The sequence below is a fragment of the Tinamus guttatus genome, unplaced genomic scaffold, assembly GCF_059628265.1.
Source record: "Tinamus guttatus ecotype Peru unplaced genomic scaffold, ASM5962826v1 Tinamus_guttatus_pri_ptg000033l, whole genome shotgun sequence".
Taxonomy (NCBI): domain Eukaryota; kingdom Metazoa; phylum Chordata; class Aves; order Tinamiformes; family Tinamidae; genus Tinamus; species Tinamus guttatus.
This window is the reverse complement of record NW_028288567.1, coordinates 3,773,327-3,795,553: the sequence shown is the minus strand read 5'-3', so window position 1 is coordinate 3,795,553 and position 22,227 is coordinate 3,773,327. Positions and strand designations below refer to the sequence as shown.

The following is a 22,227-nucleotide window of genomic DNA, read 5'->3' as shown; positions in this document are numbered from 1 at the left end:
TGAAGAAATATAGTGCAGATTTATTCAGAGATTGGAATAAAAGCATAGTCCAATGCAACATTCCAATCTAAGATCCCATTTTCATAACTAACAATGGAAAAAAATAACGTGGAAAATGTTACCCACTTTCATAAATGTAGGTTCAGTTCTCGCTGAGCTAATGATACTCCTTGGGCCCAGTCCTGTAATTCTTACAAAAATATACTCTCGGGAATTTTGTTTAAGCAAGAATCGGAGCACCTAGTGTGTTATTGTAGCTGTGGCATATTAGCTTTGTTTGAGATCCTGCTTTTATGCAGAGACTGAAGAACTCATTTATGAGTGATGAGGAGGGTATATTCTTTCAAGTGGGATTAATTACCTGTCCTCTGCTTAATATCAAATCTGTTTAAACAGAGTAATAGTAGCATTAATTATTGTTATTCTGCCTTCAGATTCTAAAGCACAGTTCAGTCTTTTTCATCTGTGAAATGTTTGCTTGATACCAAAATAATAGTGCCATCATGGTATAAAGGCACATTCATAGGTACACCAAGCTGTAATTTTCTGAACTACACAAAGGGTTGTTAATGAAACATTCAAGTCTGGTATTCTTGCTACAGATCATAAAATCATCTACTAAACCTGCAGAGCCACAAGTCCAATTGAAGGAAAAAAAGGAAAATCTGTATTTGAGTTTTCAAACAGGTAACAACTCCTTGGCCAATTAGACACCAAGTCAAAAGAAAAAGCAAACTCTTAGCTGAACGCAGAGAACCTCAATGCAGAACAATAGCCAAAACACAGCAGCCCAACATATGCAAAGGCATCTCATAAATGCAGCCATTTTTCATCGATTCTCTCCTGACTGGGTTTTTTTGTGTCAAATCTAATTCTAATGCAGGTCTTGATAACTTGACCAGATCAGGAATAATAAGTTAGATGTGTGAGTGATGGCATGGGAAACAATATTCTTATGATTGAAAACACAGAGCAGACGCAGAACATTCAACGTCCTTTCACTGACCTCTCATTTGACTTCCAACTGATTTAGAAACAAGCAGAAAATAAATATTAAGTTACTTAATAATTTTATTTTAAAAATAAGAATGAGGAATTCTATTAGCTTTATCACCTTTTCCTTAATATATGTTGGGGGTGGTGTACAGCAGTTCTCATGAGGTCAGCGGCAGGACAGACGGCACTCCCAAATTAACAGTGTGTATATTAGATAGTAAACAAAAGCACCAACTACTGAACAAACTATGCTAGTTAATGACACAACTTTACCACAATACTTGCTAAATTACTTCTTCAAAAAGAATTGGTGTATATATCACTCATTTGGAAGCCTCATGAACGTAAGGATATATACTGTTTGTGCCACTCCTTAATCAATGAAAAGGTTTGATGTTGAGAAATGAGCAGCATTTTATCTTCATAACTTCTCCCATGCCATTCTTAATCTCCCTCTTCTTCTACACTTATCTTTTATTTAACATGGACTTCTTCTGATAGTTCAGTTTCAAAAACAACACCAAAAAGACTCTACATCACATCAAAACTCTATCAACACCAAATAAACTGCTACACATCTGCCAGATTTATCCCAATGATAATTTCAGGAAATCAGTAGAGTGACACTGTGAGCAAACGTGTGTGAATATGGCTCTGTGCAACCTATTTATTTCACATTTGTACTATGTTGGTACTATGTTGCAAATTCTTTGCAGTATTCTTTGCTAAATGTCTGTACATCACACATTAAGCCAACATTCAATATATAACTGCCTCTTATCAGTTTTTCTGACCCTGCAGCAGTTCCAACCCTTAGCCACCCCAACCAACAGTAATACACAAAATGGGCCCACGTTTTTTTCAAGATCTCAGCATGTACACATTTGATAGATCACACAGCTTGTCCTTTAAACTCTGCCATTAATCCTACCCACAGGAACAGAGCAAGAAGTTCATTGTCTGGGGAAAAAAAAGAAAGAAAAGAAAAACCTACAGATTTTGCAATTCTGATGCTGAAAAAGACTTAAGTAAAGTGGCATTTATCCACTCTATTTTTAAATGACTAATTCTAGATATGGAGATGTCCACTATCCTGTGATAATATATGCTTGGTATGAATGACATGCCTAACAAGAAGCAATTTAGCAGGAGCTCTGGGACATCTTGCCATGTCTACATGAGGATGCCTATAAGTGACTGAGTTTGAAGCCTTTGCACAGGATAAAGCACAAAACAGTGCTCCAACTGTATATCTGATCCTGTGCTTAGACATTTGTGAGGACTGATGACTTTTCAGTACAAACACTCTCATTTCTTTCCACATCAAATTACAGACAAATTTTCCTGATGTCATTAAAGCAGAATATATCAAACAAACTAAAAGGATTTTAAAATGAGCAGCCTTTGGTAAAAATAGAATTTGTAATAGTGTTGCAGAACACGCGTGAAATTATAGTCAAATTTGTTCTGTTTATGATCATTCACTCACTGCCCTTATGAAATAGACAGAGAGCATCTGGGGAGTGTGGAAAAAGGAGAAGTTCTTGATTTCTGTTGAAAGCATTTTCACTTCCCACTTGTGCTCAGATGAGACTTTTGAGAAGAGTGAATAGGATAAAGCCAGGGATGGGGAATAGTAGAAATCTTTATTTCAAGTACTTTCTACAATGCTTGGGAAAAATTCTCTGGTACAGTACACAACCATCTATTTCTTATACATATGATTTACGGTGTCAACAAATAGCTCTCTCCCAACCTCTTTCTGAGTGGTCCCTAACCGCTGGATTCTGGGCCTGAAGCTCACCTACTTTACCCTCTTAGTTTTGGCATTGATTGTAATCTCTAGCACCTCTTTTTAGAGAAAAAGAAGAAAATATCTGGAAAAGATGATCAAAACACTGGAAAATTTATGAAAGTTAAGTTGGAAATTTGGTGAGTAAATGGTTTTAGCAGAGTGTACACAGGATAGATGCTATGTTGGAGGCATATTTTGGCTGCCAGTATTGATTTTCACAAAGCACAATTAAACCTTGTCTTCTTTTTAAAACATCCCAGTACTGTTTTAGGAGGCAGAATTACAGTCTTGAGTGTTCCCAAACAAGGACCCTCTGAAGGCAAGAGCTGGAAGAAAATCCTAAATGAACTAAAGATTTCTGATTTTGTGTGCAAACTGCTTACAGATTTTTTGTGGAATACAGAATTAATGGTACTAGCCATGTGGGCATAAATATGTTCCTTTGTTCAGGTATCATGATTTCCAGAATTACAAACAGCTCGTTTAATGGACACTTCCAGTTTGCCTTATTTTGTCCTTCTTTTTGGCAGACACATAAAGCTACATTAACTGAGGTTCCTTACAAGTGAATAGAGACCGTAAGCATGTTCAGTCTCTCAGGAGGCAAATGAGTTGAATAATTTTCCTATGCTGCTTGCCTGTGAACAGGCTGGTACATCTGGCCTCCAACATGGAAGTGAGCACATACACAAAGTAGGCTTGCTGATCAGACATACCTGTCACGAGTACTGTAATAAGGATGTAATGTAAACTGAGAACCCTTTGAAAATAACACTTTATAAAAACAGAACATTGTAGCATAATGTGGTTTATATACTTAAGCTATTAAAATGCAGCTGCAAGCCTGCCTGAGAGCCAGGAAAGCTCACTCTCTCCTCTTTTAATTTAAATGGGATTTTTTATTGTACAAGCTTTGGAAAGTAGTCAGAAACATCTGACTTCTTGGCAGGGAAGTGATGAGGGGGTATTAAACACCCATGGATAGGTGGGGATGTGATTCGGGTACCTACATAAAAAAAAAAGAGAAAGAAAGAAAGAAAGAAAGAAAAAAGACGACCATTTTAGTTCATCTCCAGGAAATATTAGTACTTATAATGAATGATAATTTTATCTCCTGAATGTTTCAGAGACAGACTAATAAAATTTATAAGAGTAAAGAGAGAGGAAATAAAATGTAAAAGGTAAGAGCTAATTCATTCTTCACACCAGCTCAGTCCTTGGCCTTTCTGGAACAGGCACTGCCAATAGTAACAAATTATGTATAATCATTTTGTGATGTGGGCTGTTCACTCGGGACTAAGCTCAAATGACCAAACGTGCAGCTTTGTCTCTTAAACTGTGGATTCGAATATCAGAGGTCAGTGCTTCATCCACTGAGTTCTCACCTTTATAAGAATAACACTGCCAGGTGTTCAGAGACAGAGCGGGTGTCAAACGGTGTCATTTTAGATCAATTGTTTTCTCAAGTTCTTGCAGGACAGCATATTAGGCTAGAAGCATTTTAAACAGTGTGCCTCCTCAATATTCATTAGCTCCAGTAACAATATTTTGTCTTTGTTCATTTTCACTTAGAACAATTACATCTAATATTACTACACTAACTTCACTGGAATTAACTCCTGACTTCCAGTAGTGTAGAAAGGAGACAAACACACTCTTCTTACATTGGCTTCTCTGACAACAGGAAAAATGTGATTAAAAATAATGCAGTTATCTAATTTATGATGTTTTAACATTCAATGTCTGCTGAATGAAGAATTTAAATATATTTTTATTGTATAAATTGACAAACTTATGAGATAATGACTGATGCAATTGTGGGTTCTATAATAACTACACAAAAATCCAAATAAAACTGGTTTGGAAAAAAAAAACTGCAAGGAAACTTGTGTCATGATTTTGCCACCTTTGTTCACAAAATCCTTAATCCAGAGTCCATGAATTTAAATGGCTCCCATTACCCTGATATGGAATGGCTTATGGAGTGGTATTACACAGTAAGTATTACACAGAGTGAGTAAGAATGAAAAAAAGAAACTCTTTTCCGATTGCTGAAATTAGAACTTTTCACTATTGCTCACTTAATTTCCTTTCTGCTCATAGAACCTTATTCTCAAAGGCTTTTAAAAATTATTCTCTACAGTACTAAGGGTTAAGCACCATTTCAGTCCAAACTAGTTCTATTAAAAATATTTCATTATTATGCCGCATCAGTTATTATATCATTACAAATGGTCCTTTCCAGTGTATGGACAATTGGAATATGTATGGACAAATATCAGCCTAAGCACATTAGCCTTAACTCAGCAGAGAAATGCTGACACAGCCAAGCAGTCAGTGAAAACCAAAGAAACTACAAAAATCCAAAAGAGAACCCATGATTTGTTATTGGAAGTTACTCAAAGAAATTTCATATTTCAAATATCAAGCAGGGCTGATTACAATAGTCTATCTGATCTTCATCTTAAAAAAAAAAAAAAAGTTTTTTTTTTCTGTAACTGAATGGGCCAGAACCTTCAATTACACCCCGTTTCAGTGGAATGATCTGAATTCTGAAGCCAGGGATATCTCTGTGAAGTGACAACCATAGCCGGAGATTTAGCAACACTACCAGAGATGCCAGAAAAGGGCCTGAGAGATGCTTCAGCTCTCTTGACCTTGCTTTCTATCCTGTCCTGAGGAAAATACTGAACATATCTTATACCACAAAGAAAAACTGTGCTTTGCCTTAATGCATGGTAAACAGTAACATGCAAGTCAAGGCTGCTATGAATGAGCCTTCATTCCAGAATTTTTTTTTTCCATTGGAATAAGAAGAAATTTCTCCTGGATTCTTGCAGCTGTAGCTGATATCATTGCAATGTATAGAGTAAAAGATCAAACATCCAATTTTTTCTCACAACTGCTGACAGGGAGCAGACCCACTGCGTTGGAGAAGTTCAGAGGGACTGATTCCACACCTCCCTAGCTGATTTGAGCAAGCAGTCATTAACAGGAGCTTTGTTCTCTTGTAGCTATGTAGCATCAAGGAGCTTATGAACAGTATCTGTTCATGAATTGCCAAAGGATGTCTGGAGAAATTGCTACCCTACTAAACAGGACGTGAAAGTGATGGACTTAAACGCTGCTCAAAGTGGTAGAGGTCATTAGGAGAACAGCGCAAAACAGGGCAGAGAGCCATAAGGCATTCTGCAGTTGCATATTCCCGTGTGACAGATGACAATATATGCTGTAGAAAGATATGACAAAGAGAGTGGGTTATCTTGGCCTTCAAAGGAACAGCACACCTTCCGCTGGTCAGTGGTGTGGGACTGGGTAGGTTATCACGCTCCTTCCTACTCAGGAGATTTCTCCACTGGGACTCCTCCTCTATTGGAGGAATAGATCCAAACCCTCAAATAGAACGTAAGAGTATTGGGAGTATATGTCATAATATTGCCCCCTTGTCCCATTTTTAATGCTTCTTCTGGGCATATGCCACTTTAAAAGAAAAGATGTTGGGACAGATTGAATCTTCAGTCTGACTCATCTGCTGCTTCTAGTTGATCAGGGCCCAGTAGAGAACTCTATACAGAAATTGAGAGTCTGGGTAGGCATACAAACACAACTGGATGATTTAATCTTTCTCTAGGCCTTAATACTTAAAGCATTTAGCACAGATGGAATAGAAGTTCCCACAGAACATCTAATCTCAGCACTGACAACGAGGAGCTCCAGCTTCTGGAAAGAAGCATTGAACTGAGTTCATCAGCAAGGTGAATAAGCTTAAGCGATCACTACATTCTCAATAACATTAAAATAGGCTTTTTACTTGTATAATGAGGCCCTCAAGCTTTTGTGGAAGTTATCATATAGCTAATTTTAACCATCATTGTAAATCGAAGACCAACTGGAAAAAAATCTGGGAGATTGGAAATACTAATGATTAGACTCCTCCAAGTATATATTCCAACAGATGTGGGTTCTTCTTATCTAATTCTACAAAGCCCCATTAATATTTGTAATGATTCTGTCTTTCATTGACTTTAAAGAAAGTTTGTCAGCCCTTGGTAAACTTTGGCCCTTTCTACAAATGCCACCTTAACTAACATGACACAGCAGTATTCACACCTATTCACTTACAGAGAGTTTCATTAATACAAAATGGGAAGTTGTCATGACTTGGATAGATAATGTATAAATAAATACAATATATATAAATACAATAAATATAAATAAATACATTTATAAGAAAACTTTATATTAAATATCTCATCATTTCTTAATGACACTTAGAAAAGGATTCATTCACACAGTAGTGCAAATACTATGCTGCAGTTATCAACCACTTATTGACCAATTAGGGACTTAAATATAGTAAGTTTTATATGTCAATATGAACTTACAATGCAGATCAAGATTTGACTGATAAAAACAATGAAAAAGATAGATCTACACTGTTATTTTTATTCTGCTACCAACATATAATGACAAGAAATATTGTAAACAAAGGCCAAGGCTTACTAAATGTGTAATGCAGTTTTTAAACATGTAAGGCGTGTTCATCATAAATTCAGAATATTTGAGACTGTAAAAGCAGACAAGGCAAATGTGGCTATACATACACATGTACATATGTATGCATGCAATTTTAAAATCTGGGACAGGGGATCTTATTTTTAAAAAGGAACTTAGTTCCAAAGCCTCACAGTTTTGACACCTCACAGATTTATTTTTTTGCTGTATTTTACAGCGGAATATCCTGCAAAAAGCAACCAGTAGGTGGAGCAGACAACATAATTTACTACCTGATAACGATGGTATGGACTCTGTTGTGTTTTTTTTATAACTATGGGAGTCATGTAGGAGAAATTTTCTTCAAACAAAGGAAGCTCAGATGTGTCAGATGTTACTTGACTCGTTATTGAAGCTACTGGCATATAAAGTAACATGATTAAAAGCTCAATATTTCATAAGCATAAAGTTTTAGAGCTCATATTTTATTTCTCCAGACATTATTTGGCAACTAACCTAGTATCAATCAAATAAAAATATACTTTGTTTTTTCAAGGCAAGTCAGACACCTACAAAGAGGGTTATATTTGCTTTGTGTCAACATTACTTGCAGAAGCAAAAAATACATGGCTGATTTCTTTGTAGAGTCATAAAGCTTTTTTTCTGTCGAATTTGGCACGATGCATAACAAAACATACTTTCACAGGGAGACAGTCAATAAGTCTATAGCAACAAATTAACGTTACTAGTGTTAGAAAATAATGATTATGAAAATATCCTAACTTGGTTAACTTTCTTTTATTTTAACTACTTTCGTAAAATAGTAACATTTCTTTTAGTGAAATGAGCCACTTGGTTCTTATTTTCATTAAAATCTTGGTAAATGTCCAAGCAGCAATAGGAAATAGTGGTATTTTGGTAAATTCCTATGGCAATATAATCTGCTAATTAAAATCTAAAAAATAATCTCAGTTAATTATGAATAAAAATATAGAAAAAATGTAAATTGTAGTATAATACAATATACTTGTCCTTGTACCTTCTTACACCCGGCAGGAGCAGGAGGCACCCAGAGCCAAGTGCCAAAGGAACATCACATCCCAGGCTCACTGGACTTCAGCTGAAACACTGGAAACCAGCGTACCCAGTAAGGCCAGCTCATCCTGCTTTTGTTTGCTATGCCCTCTGCTTCCTTAACTCACTCAGAAGTGTTGACTTTGGCTGCCTAGTTCTACTGAGACATGGATGGACCCTGCTTAGTAAATCCAATTAATTGTCCTTTGAAGACAGCAAGATACAGCTTTAGTCACATCAGAAGACAGGGATACAGAGAGCAAAATGACAGACACAGAGCTGCAGCAAAACAGTAAATTCTTGACTGAGGTAACAAGCCTTGCACCTTAGAAAAATATCAAATTCTATGACTGTGGAATATACGCAGTTTGATTATGATAAATAGTTTATTCCATATCTATCTTGATTGTTTTACCGGTTGTCTCTAGATGTTGCATTGATTTACACTCATTTATATTTCAGAATAGCATCTGCAGAATGAGAAGATGGCTTCTGGAGTGCAGTGCTGTGACACAGGAAAAACTCCGCATCAACTATTCCAGCAAGCAAAGTCAAGAGTATTTTGTTCTGCGAAACACTGACAGTCAAGTTCTAGTTTTGTAACACTGGAAAGCCAGACTCAGCAGAACATACCAGTTATATCCACCCTTTACCAAGAGCTCTCTAGGTGGATGGCTGACATAGGGCACTGCTTGGCATTACCTAGAAATGCATTACAGTTTGCTAACCTAGGATCATCAGTTGTAAACTGAGTCCACTAAAATGTTCTTAGATCACAAGGAGATACATGTCTCTTAACCAGCCAATTTTGTGCTGTTGTTTATTATTATTGTACATTTGTAGTAAACATAATGTTTTGTACAACACTAAAATTTTAATTTTCTGTGCTTCAAAATAATAATAATAAAAAAAATCCTAATATTCTAGCTCTACATGTAGAAACAAAATATTGCCGATACCTAATTTCACTTATTAACTAACTCCTCTGTCTAAAAGCCTTCTATAAAATGTACTTTATTATTTTTTATTTATTTTTAAATTAAAATTACCTAATTTGATTTATATATTCAGTTTTCATAACTGATATCCTGTCAATGTAGCTATATTTCTAATTATGCATTGATCGCAACTGATTCCCAGAGGAAAAGACTATATTTTCTGTCACAAAGTGTTATAGTGTTTCTCTTGCTTCTTTAAGATTAACATTTCTTACATACAAATTACAACTAACGAACTATGAAAAGCAATCAGAGTAGGAAGCAGCAAAAACGAAGCATCTAGTTCATACCCACACACCCTGCCTTGCATGTCAATTCTGTATCCATATGAGGAACACCCAGTCACCTAACATTTATGGCCATAATTTATTTTTTTACAAAACATTATAAAGAGGGACTAACAAAAGACAAAAACACAACCATTAGCAATAAGATCAATTTTTGTAAGATATATTTACTACCTATTCACGTGTCTGCAAAACAGCATACCTAACAAAGCTTGAAAATCTCTGAAGTTTTTATTAGCACAAAATAAATTAATCAGCAAATATTAAAAATTTATATGGCATTTCTATGTGAAAACAATCAAACTAAATGAGCTGATTCAGGCTCCAGGAAAAAACTTTAGCTGAAAACCTGCATTTATAATCTTAAAAAGCTGCAGAACACAACACCAAACCAAGTATTATCTCAATTAAAAAAGGGAAAATAATGAAATCCTTCCTCAGCTTAATAACTTGTTAGTTCTTGACAAGTGCAACAACACAACAATAAGCCAGTCAAAATGAGTTTTTAAAGCGAGGTTATGCCCTTCGTGTTGTGTTATCACAGTGGCAGATCAAACTGCTGACTTGGACTGTTTCTGCCAGCAGTGCTGATGCTGCCTCTATGAAGCTGCTGTCACAGAATAGTCATGGTACCTGCTCTTGCCTATAGAAAAGCACTAAATTGAACTCGAAGTAGTGTCTTTGTGATATCTTTTCAACAAGTCATGTCCCATTCAGCCTGCTAGTTTATCTCTGTCAGGCTGGGGGCCCAAGTGGCTTGCATGAGCTGTCAGGGACAGGTACACCAACCTGCTCAGTGCTAAGGAGGTAATGCATCTTTCGGGCTTGGTGATCCTTTTCCTTCTCTTTCTTTTCTAGTTCTTTCCTTTTCTTTTCTTTCTCTCTCATTTCTGCATACTCGTTCAGTTCTTTCCTGTAACAGAATAAGAGAATAACAACACAGTGCAAGAATCCTGCTAATGCTTTACTTGATTTTAACCCCTGTATAGCTTATTCTTCATGATGTTCTGCTATTCTTCATTAACAGTGAAGCGATATCAATGGAATGCTAAATCAGAGAACATTCGGTTCCACAGCAGCAGGATTCTACATGGATATTACTATAAAGAAATAGGATTAAAATGGTAAATGCTATATTGCACATGTATCATTCAATGAACCATGTCTATCAATAGTGTATTACTTTATATCATTTTGAATATTAGATCTATCAATTTATGCTAATAGTTTGATGAAAGATTCATGCATGTTCTTTTGTTTGTTTTAAGCATCATTTTAGTTTGATTTTTTTTCTGAACAGAAGTTACTTTAATTTTGTAATTGTTCTTCAGTTGCTAAGTAAAAGTTGCTACGTTTCAGCTAGTGCCTTATAACCTGATCTGTTAACACAGCAGACTCAACAAAATAAAAGAAGATAGTAGACACTGTGTGAGATTTGACATTCATTGCTAAAGCCTTGAGCTTTTTTTTGTAAGAGTATGAATACCTTGAGAGGTAGGGAGTGTAATTACTTTATATAACGTCCTTAAGAGACTTTTGCATAGCATTAAGTTTCTTGCACAGGTCACTGTCTATTGTAATCCAATACAACAGTGCACCACAACCAACAAGAACAACACTACAAGCCCAAGCCACCATCTGGTAAGTGTTTGCAGAGGAATAGCGTCTAAAGGGTTTAGGTGTTCAATAGGTCTTAGATTTTTTTTTTACTTGTAAAAGAAATAAGAAAATAGGCAGCCATATCTAACATCGGCTTTGAAGGAGCAAACTCATGATTCTAACTGCACGGCTAGAGGAAATTACAAGACAAAACAGGCGTAGCTGTTTTTCCTCAGTGGCTTTTTCTCTATAGAGCCAGACTTGCCCTAGATTAAGCAACCAGTGGTGTAAATTAACATTCTGTATAAAATATAATTCTGTGTTATTGTTCACCAGTGCATGTGAATGGATTGTTTTCAACCCAGTAAAAAAGGTTAGTTTGATTAACATTGTTATTATTGTTATTAAGAAATGGCTAGTCCAAATTAACCTGTGTGCCAAAGACACCAAATATATTCAGTCAAGCATTTAGATTGCTTATAAGTTAATTAAGTAAATAAATCTAGCCCCCCTCCCACTTTTTTTGAGCATGTGAGGATGTGATAACGTGATAAACAAAGAAAAATTCTATTCACACATCTCGATAAATCAAATATTCCAACAAAATGGATTTTTTACTGACCCACATTAACAATCTCACTAGTTTCAATGGGTACCAATCAAGACATTCTAGGACAAGGGTCAAACTCCGTCAAAATATGCATATGAGTAAGTTTGGTGACATGAATTATATCACGGGAAAGTCATAGTGCTCCTAAAAGTGCTTTCAAGGTTGTGACTTGGCCTGTTATTCTTAATAATTTAACTAACATAATGTTGAATTAATTCTTCAAAACACATGGAAGAGGAATAATTGCTTTATAACATGAACACTGTGAAACTACATTCTTAAAGGCAAGTTATAACGTAGATTTTTTATTTGTTTCATTCTATAATCTTTCAAGGTTTTTTTTTATCAAGTATTGTAATTATGCAGGCCTCATTTCAAATGTAGAAGACAAAAAGAACGAAAAGGATATAAGTTAAGGATTGAAAAGATGTATAGATCTGTTTCAACCTCTGGAAATATTTTTTGTTGCAGTTTACTGTTAAAGGCTGCTAATACAATATTTCACACAAGGTTACTTATGAAGCACACTGACGTTTAAAAATCACCACGCTATGCTTTTGCAGCAGTGTAATTTTTTTCCAACATAAGATTAAATTGCAAAATAAATGAATTACTTAGAGTGGCATGGCCCCCATTTTGCCACCCTTCTCTTGAAAATTGCTTATTAATATGAAAAAAGAAGTTGGAAAATAGCCTGTTTTACTTTATGCATAGTGTTTGGGGGCCTCAAAGCCTGCAGAGCCGAACTAGCTGCACATTTTAGATTGTGTTGGCAGGCGGGTACGATGACCCTTCTGACCTGCATCTCAAGGCTATTATTAATCGCTAAGTAACCTGGTAAAGCCAAACAAATTTGTTTCCATTGAAAGGATCTCTATCTGTGTCTGAGAATTTGTGCTGTACCAAACAAACCTCATTAACTGTGTCCATTTTTGACAAAGAACGAGGAGTTGGAGAGATTGGCGACCTTTCTTTGTCCTTAAGGTACAGATTTCAGAGTCACTGCATGTGACTCTGTACCTAAGCATTTCAGTTGGAAACTCTTTGTTCTATATCACTCAATCATAAAAAAATTGAATAAATAGAAAATGCATATAGTATCAACTTTATTTTTATTTTATGCCACTTTACCTTCAACATCAGAGCATATGATCTATGTTTTACATATTTAATGCTGCTACTTGCTCTTTTTCATTACAGAGTCATCTTTTCAGCCTTAGTATCACTATCTGGTAAACTGTCTATCAATACATAACTATAGCTTCTTCATATTCTTATCTACTTCTTCCCAACAGTGAACAGGCAGCCTTGTTATTCAGCACATAAGCACAGATGCAAATCCCTAAAGAAAAATATTGATAAAAATACAAATTTGTGTTTCAGATATAGTGATAATGGGATGCAAAATGTTTCCCATTTTGTCATCAATTTAAATATATCAGATAATTTTGAACAAAAGATTAATTACTAATATTTGCTAAAATTAAATGAAGTCTAGAATAGTTGTTGAAATACAATGCAATTCGTGATTTTCATATAGTACTGCTATCCAAACCATTATGATCCTTTCCAGTTTCTCACATATTTTTTCACTAATTCTGTAACATAATCCATTCAAAAGTTTCTTTTAAGAAGCCATACATAATTTTCAATATATCTTTGCAGCCTACATATCTTGTTATCTTTTCAGCCAGGTGTGCTAATATTGTATGCATACTATTTCTTTCGTGAATTATTGTATTCTAGACAGTTGTATAGAACACACAGACAATTTTGGTTTGGGGATGATGACTCCAAGATAATTCTTTCATGGGCAGCATCAAAAGGATGTATTGCTGCACCAAGAAGTGCTGCAGCATTAATACTGACTTGAACCTGAAGCTTTCACATCTTTTTAACAATTCTTTAAGGGAGAATCCTTTCTAACAGAAACAATATCAAAAAATCTAAAATTTGTTAAATATTGCTATGTTATTTCATGTGTTAGCAGTTTAATATTAACACATTAGCATTACTAATTACTATAGACTTACATACTGCTCAGTGGGTTTCTGCACAGAAAATTATTCCCACACTCACCCCACACCACCACTCATTCTGTTACACAAGTAATATTTTCTCAGGGTTATAAAATATATATATATATAAAACTTGCAATTATTCATGATCCATAACTTTATCCTCTGAGCACTCTGTGTCAAACTCACTGCTACAGTGTAATGTAATTGTGTATAACTTTTCAGGTAACTGAAAATAGGCATAAGAAATTTGCTCCAAGGCCACAATTAAAAATGATCATGTGCAACAAATCTGTGAAGAAGCTATTGATTTGCTAGGGATAAAATTGTTCATATTACATTGCACTGTGTTGATTCCAGCTATGAAATGCAGATGTGGCTAACATCGCTCCTGCAGTCTGTATAAAGGTTAAGAATAGATATACAACATTGCTCCTGGCACTTTTGGAAAGGTCTCTAAGTGACGATTTCAGCAATATACAAATTTTCATAACTCACCATAGAAATCCTTCATTTTACAAATGCCTACTGACCTTCATCTATTGAACTTTTTCAAAATATTCCCTTTTTTTCCATTTTCACTGAAATTTTGTGATCTTGTGATCAAAGTGAAATCATAATAATATTAAGTAAAGCAATTGGAGTAAATTGTTAGTATAATCTGCCAGAAGACACACAAAACTCACAGTGATTTTAAATAGTCCAGACCCCAAATCATAAAATTCCTTCAACACAGGCAGGAATAAAAGAAGCATAAAAGAAGATAATCTAAATGGATTTTACCTTCCTAACGATACATCATCCTCCCTGCTCAAACAGAGAATATGGAACTGCAAATTAAATCAGTGGGGCAATATTTTGGTACACCACTGCACACCACTTGACTTTATGCTACATTCATGTATGTGAGAATAGAATATGACCTGCCATAATAATATCATTTCTCTTTATTCCTTTTGGGTAAAAAATAAACAAACATGCCTGCAGACAAGCCTAGGATATAGAAGTAGTTTAAGGAGCTCCATGATTAAAGAGGTGGCCTGATCATTTTGAATGTATTTCTGATATTTTGTGTGCTCCTGTTCAAACACATTGCACAGGACAGAGCACACTGCTCCCCTGCTCCCCTCCAGCGCAGTGCACTCTCCCATCTTATGTATGTGACATATCTGCGGCTGGGCATCCTTGCCCATCTAAACTAGAGCTATATTCATTCATAAAGTGTATTATTTGTTCTGAAATATGTGCTGTATTCATTCACAACTAATGCACTGATAAACATTGCTCTTTTATCTGAGAAACAATGGAAGGATTCCATGACATATTTGCTCCAAATATAACAAAATATAAATGAGAAAGGTCCAAAAAGTGAATCTGTTATAATTACTTTGTTTGGTGTTACAGTAGGTTTTAGCTACTACAAAATGAAAACATCTACCCTCCATAATTTATCCATCATGTATGTATCCGTCCAAATTATTGTCATTATCTTGTGCTTCAGTGACAATATCCATAACATGACTTTATCTCAATATATATTTTTGAAAACATAAACGAAGCACCCAAATACCCATAATTCAAAATACATGTACAGAAATGGAGTGGAAAAGAATAACCACATTTTAAAATGGAATTTTATAATTGTCTCTTTTACAATGGAAAGGACAGAAAAAGGTATTCTGCTGACATGCAGATATTGCATCAGAGAAGTTAATTCTGGGAATTGGGCTATGTGAGGAAACAGTTGTTTGCACAGGAATCAGGACCTTAATTTGGATCTTAAATATAATATTACATTCCTTGATCTGCTATGACTCAGTGCTGAATAACAGATATTTTAGAATATTTCATAAGAATATATGCTGATAAATATGCAAGGTTTCAAATTAAATCTTCACATGAAAGATTAGAATAAGATTTGGTTTTTCATTATTTCTAATGTCTTTGGTGATATTTGTATAATTACATCAAAATACAGTGATTTGAAAATAAATATGTTACTATTTATATTGTAGTTCATAAGTGCTTAGAAAAGATAACAGGATTAGAAAGAAGAATTTTGCACCAAAGTTGAGAATATATATTTTAGAAATGGGACTGGTATATTATTGTAGGGGCTAACACGCCATCATTTGCTATTTGAAAGATATAATCTAATCTTTGGACTGATTATCATAATTTTCTAAATATTGAGAATTTCTGTTGAACACAGGCATGTTCAAGGATTGAAGATTTCATTGCAAAGTTTAGATAGAATTTTGCCCAGGCGCTCTTAAAAGGCAACACAATAGAGAATACAAAAAAGAGCATCTAAACGATAGCCTTTATATTTAATAGAATATAACCACTAAGATTTGGGTATTATTATGCACCTAAAATCCTAATAAAAGCATGAAATATGAGTGTTTTATCTTTTTTTTGTGAGAAGATAATGATCTAAACATTTGTTCAAAAGACGGAAATAAAAAAGTTTGTGAGTCAAAATACAAAACCGCTCCAACCCAGTTGTCTTTGATTTAGAAAAGTACAAGAGAAGGACATGAGCAGCTCCCCAAGTGCATGCACAGTAATCAGACTTCACTGCCAGTCCACTAATAGCATTTGGATCCTGGAGAAATAGACTTCTCTAGTGATATACAGTGTTATGAGCATAACAGTGTGCATTGAACAGCAGCTACAGCTTGCATAAATGCAGGCTTTTGACTTTTGGCAAAAGCCATTCCATAGTATCCATATCAACCTGCACGTTGAGGGAAATCATTTTAAAAATTCATATGGGTAAATGAAACAAGAACATTTATTTCAGTTGTATTACCCCCTATAGGAAAAACTAAAACACTTTTAATAATAGGTAAATTCTGCAAGGCTTGTAAACAGGACATGTAAAAGCAAGAAAGGAGTTCGTTTTCATACAGCTGCTGTGATAATTGGTGGCCAAAACATCCCTGAGTGTAAAATGATTTGCTTCATATCTTTACTTTTATTTTTTATGCTTTGATTTTTATTTTATGCTTTCCTTTTTTTCTTTTTTTTTTATGTTAATGCAAATTAAGGCAAAACCAAACCCCACAGATATGTTCCCTGTTTAAAAATTCCAGAATTGCTTTTAAATGATAACACTAGCTTGTGCAATTAACATCTCCAAGGTTAAAAGATAGATACTCAATAGTATAATATATATTGACAAGAAGGAAAACAAATTCATTACATATTTTTAAATATATGTATATGTATATAAAGTCAGACTGTGATGCCTTCTTATTGACCACACTGTTGCAGAAGTTAGACTTGCTGATGCCTGTGCAAGTAATTGTGCTGTTTCAGGCGCAAATTTTAAGGCGGCTTTGGCTTTTTGTCATAAAAACAAAATGCATTATATCCTAAACACTGTTTCAACATAAAAGCTAGTTCAAAATGATTCTGTTACTAAAAGTGGATGATAAAGAAGTGTTCAAACTGACCAAGATGTCGTATTCTGTATGTCCCTAAGACTATTTCAATTTTGGAAACCAAAGTCGTCGTACTTCAAAATTCAACATGGGGGCAGTGGGCTGCATCTCCTTTGTTCCTTTCTGAACTTTTAACCAATTTACCTATTTAACTGGTTCATGGATGAGTTTAAAAGTTTCTGCCTAAGAGACCTACCACAAATGGCTTTTCAAAACTCGTACTAATTTCTATGTGAATGTTTATATCAGTCTGTTTGACATCTCTCATCCAAATTGAGGTTTTACTGTTCTATCATTGCAAATCTTTGAACAAGAGATTAATATTACTCCTTACAATGAAAAAAAATCAAAAATAAAGCTAAGGCATAGACATGCAAAAACATTCTATCAATTGTATTAGCATTAATTTCAAAGAAAGAAATTCAGACACCTTAAATCCCATTGAAATTTGTGCATAGTAGGGCATATCCTGCCCTTTTTTCCTTAGCCACATAGTGCACACTGCCAATGGAATTAGGTGGCATACCAGTGCTGCTGACAAGGGACACAGAGACAGAACACCACAAAGTGTTACGTAGTTGAAAATCGCTGGTGTAAAAGGAGTGATTTACACTATGCAGTTTTGATGGCTTAATTCTAGCAAAAGAGCATCTACAGGACTGAAGCTTCTACGGGTGAGGAAATGCATCACGCTTTAAAGCATCACTTTGCAGATCCACAAATTCACTAGGAACCCATACCTCTTTCTGTCTTGAAAACATCAAAGATAAAAATCTCCAAAGTATGTTTTTGTATGGGCAAACAGTAACTAAGACACTCAAAATTAAAGTCTACTCTGAAACATAGTTCTTACGTTATATAACAGACTACATTTTATTACAGATTTAGACATGTATCATACATGCTCAAACAGTATATCCAATATCTAGGCACTCTTATCTATACCTAAACATGTAACGTTCTGATCTGAGCGCTAGGCCCCTGTTTGAGGAGCTAAGCATAGCACTAGAAGGTGAGACCTCCTACCACCAGGCAGAATTGGACTAACGAATAGATATTTCGGGGAGTCATGTGGTTGAAAGGTCAAATTATCCTGTTAGACGAAGTTAAAAACATTTTCCAATCAGCCAGTGACTGGACCAAAAAAAAAAAAAAAAGCCTCTGAAAACTGCTGAAAAACTGAAAATTGCATACTGAAAAGAACCTTTTTTTCATGATAGAAGAACTGCTTTAAGCGAGTTGAGTGTACACGCAAAATTCATCATAGTTCTCCTGATGTGAACAGCTGAAATGGCAAGTCTCCAAAAGACACACTCAAAATACTTAGATAGCTTCCCATGAGTCTTTAGCCTTCAAGTAGTAGAGCCATTCTCTGATAACCTCGTAGAGCCTGTATATAAATGGCCTGTCATGTCTCTACAATTAGATAAAACCAGAATGGCTATAACTTAATCAGTTACAACCTGAAAATTATATTTTGAAAATCAAGTTTATTAATATGTAATCTTTAGGTAATCATATTTATCCTCCTAATTTACACAATATTTATGATACTCTACACGTCCTTGAAATAGGGAACAGGGACACTACACTATGAAAAAGTGGCCTAGCTGCTGGAGTTCATAAATTTTGTTCAGCTTTGGATGAGTTCAAAGAATTGCCATGTAAGAAAAGCCTTACAGAGGGAATTTATCTGATTATGGCAGTAATAATTACCCAGCTGTTTATTGCAGATAGAGAAATAATTCATGTAGGCAATAGGCCGTGGTGGCAATGACACTCCGCATTTAGTAAATATGCAAACTGTTCACTTCTAATTAACCAAGCTAGAGGATGCCCTTATTAAATGTATAAACTAAAAGTGCCTTCCTGACAAGTGATGAATTGTTACATTGCACAAACTCTTGCCACAGAATTACTGGAGTGAACTTGGGGCTTAACTTCATTAAGAGATCTTGTGGGATAGTTAAATGAGGATGGACAGCATAACAAGACCTACCTGACAGTCAATGATATGTTAGAGCTTAATGATATGTTAGAGCTTCTTTTCTACTTATTTTACGGCTAAGATTCCACTTCAAGGCAAAAAAAAACTGTAACATCTACAACAAAATATTGTTGTAGATTTTGTGTTGTAGACAACGCAAAACATTAAGATAAGTCAATCCTGGTCTGCAGAAAATATATTATGACAGGCCTATATCCAAAGCAAAAAATAAAAAAAGATGTAACAGTGCCTTCAAAGCTTTCAGGTATAAAAATATTGCTATCTGACAATACTATGATGCCATCACTGTTAATTCTATGTTTATTAAACGTAGTCAGCCACAACACAAACTATATGATCCAGTGAGTGAATACAAGTGCCTCTAATTTCTTTCTACAAACTGAAATTCAGAATTTCTTTTTTGAAATAAGTGAAATTAAGTTTAATATTTAATCTGTTAATCCTAATGGAGTGCTTAGTTCTGTAAACACATGTGAAAGTGTAGCCTTCATATTTTTAAAGATTATAGTCTAGCCAGCTAGCCATATTAATTATGTTTGTCATGTTACCTGAAAAACTTGATCTATATTCCAAGCAATTAACTAAAAAGTTAATAAAATTGTTCTTGTTGCTTGATCAGGAGAGACACAAATAGAGTAAGGCACATCTCAGGTGGATCTAGCTGCATTTGCATTGGAAATTCACCTTGATATCTAACCATAGTGGTTCCTGCTATAATCTTACTATGATCAGAGTGCTTTGTAGTGGAGTTAGAACAGCGTATAACATGCTCTATAGATTTAGCCGGTTCCTTTCAATATCATAATTAAAAAAAAAGACAAAAACCTAAAATGCCTTTTTAGGCAAAATGCATTATTGAAATCATACATATATATAAGCATGTATGCTATATAAAAGCATATATGTATATACACTTCCATGCACATGTGAAAAGATGTCTGTATGTAGGAGTTAAAAACATGCTGATTTGTCAAAACAGTTCTTAGGTCCTGAATCTATAAAGAAGATTCTCATTTTCTGAACAAACTTAAGAAGAAGAAAGAATCACAAAATACACAACTGTAGAGAATATCAACTAGATATTTATTATTATAAATAAATATATTATTATAAATAGGTATATATTATTTTCAAGCTCTTCTCTAGTTTAACTTAAACTAATACAAGCCTCTTACTATTGTTCAATGGAAAGCAGATAAAATTACAGATCACTCTTGCTCTGTAAAGACTCACTTTTTATATAAAGCCCACCCTAATAACAACAGGTTTGTAAAATATATAAGTTCCTCAATGGATTCCTTTTCTGAGTTTCCTTCAAGATCCAGTAGTTATATCTGAAACGCTCTGGAAAAGGCATAGTCACTCAATATTATTTAGATTGAAAAAAAAAAGGCATACTTGGTGCTTCTGTCTATCGATATGTTTCCCAAAGATACCTGACAGAAGCTTACATTCAGAAAATTCTAATTACGGGTAAGTAACTTAAAAAACATATTTTCTCAAGATATCTGTGAGGACAAGGTAAAAAAGATAGGTTGAAGATAAATTAGTTAATTAAACATGAAGTGAAAGACAACATTACAAAAATGAGGTTTTCATTGTTCCAGGAACTCCAAGGAGCTGCCTGAAAGTCTTTAGCACTAATTGAAAATAGACTACGGAATCAATTGCTTTTGCAGTCAATGATGAGGAACATTTTAATTGAATTATAAGACAATATATACATTCTTCAAAACACTTTGACACTTGAGAAAATGTCCAGCACCTGGACTTACCTTTATCAGAAAGAAACAGACAGATGTAGGTTGAGTAAGTTCTTCTCCTATTACTCTGACGCTAGAGCATTTATTTCAAATGCACTTTATGGAAAATAGAAATACTTCAAAAATATATGAAGCAAAGTGCTTGTCCTGTTAAAATTAAACAGCCCTTAGTAACACTCTAATAATCAAGAAAAGACTAGAGATTCTCACTTATTTCAGTACTACAAGATCAGATGTATTCAGAAAAAAGAGAAACACTGGACTACTAGATCACCAGCAGTGTGTAATACACTCTATGTTCATTAAGATTATACAAATTAGGCTGAACAAAAGATTTGTGAATACAGAATTTCACTGAATTGCCAACGAAGTGATTTATATCATCTGCCTTTGTATTAACCATGACCTTACTTGAAGACCAAAAAGATTTAATGAACATTTTGAAACTAAGTTTGCAGATAAAACAGCTAGTCGGATTTGGATGAAAGTCACACACTCGAGGTCCACTCTGAAGGCCTTTTTACCATTAAAGCAAACAAAAAAATGAAAGGAAAACTTGGTGTTTCAATCCTAAAATTATGTGAAATTCATCGTTAATGATCATAGCATTGTTTACACACATCATGATGCTTTCTAAGTCCAAAATAAGGTCTTCAAGCTAGCTACATTAAGAAATCAGTGTTTATTCAATAACAAAGAAAATTAAACTGCCTGCCTTGCTTACACAAGAACTTAAAGCCACTTTGCCTCTGCTTTGTTCATTTTTCTGAGACTGTGACTGTATTGAGTTCAGTGCCTAGGGAAAAATGTAAATGTTGCCATTCCACGGTAAATGGGGCACTGTAGAGCAATATAAATTACATCCAAAAATCTTATCTCCAGGTGCACACCTGACATGTATAGCAAGGTTGCTTTACTGTAGTTTAAAGGCCACTGTGTAGAGAACCTTGGTCAAAGAATTGTAAGTTAATCACACAGTTGGGCAACTGTCATCATGTGTAAATTCTTCTGATATAATGACACCAGCATGCTAATTTATGTCAAATGATATCCATTTACTTATCATGGATTGAAAATTGCTTCACATAAAACAAAATTCTAATGCATCATGTGAAGGTATACCCTATGCTAATTGC

General features: G+C 34.7%; 1 protein-coding gene across 1 annotated transcript in view; it reads right to left on the bottom strand.

Annotated features, from left to right (window-relative positions):
* SPATA17 (spermatogenesis associated 17) overlaps positions 1-22,227 on the bottom strand; it is a 78,514-nt gene that overhangs the window by 36,834 nt on the left and 19,453 nt on the right. Inside the window, exon 6 of the mRNA XM_088532204.1 lies at positions 10,434-10,557. Within this exon, the coding sequence (XP_088388330.1) occupies positions 10,434-10,557 (124 nt within the window). The remainder of the gene's footprint in view (positions 1-10,433; positions 10,558-22,227) is intronic.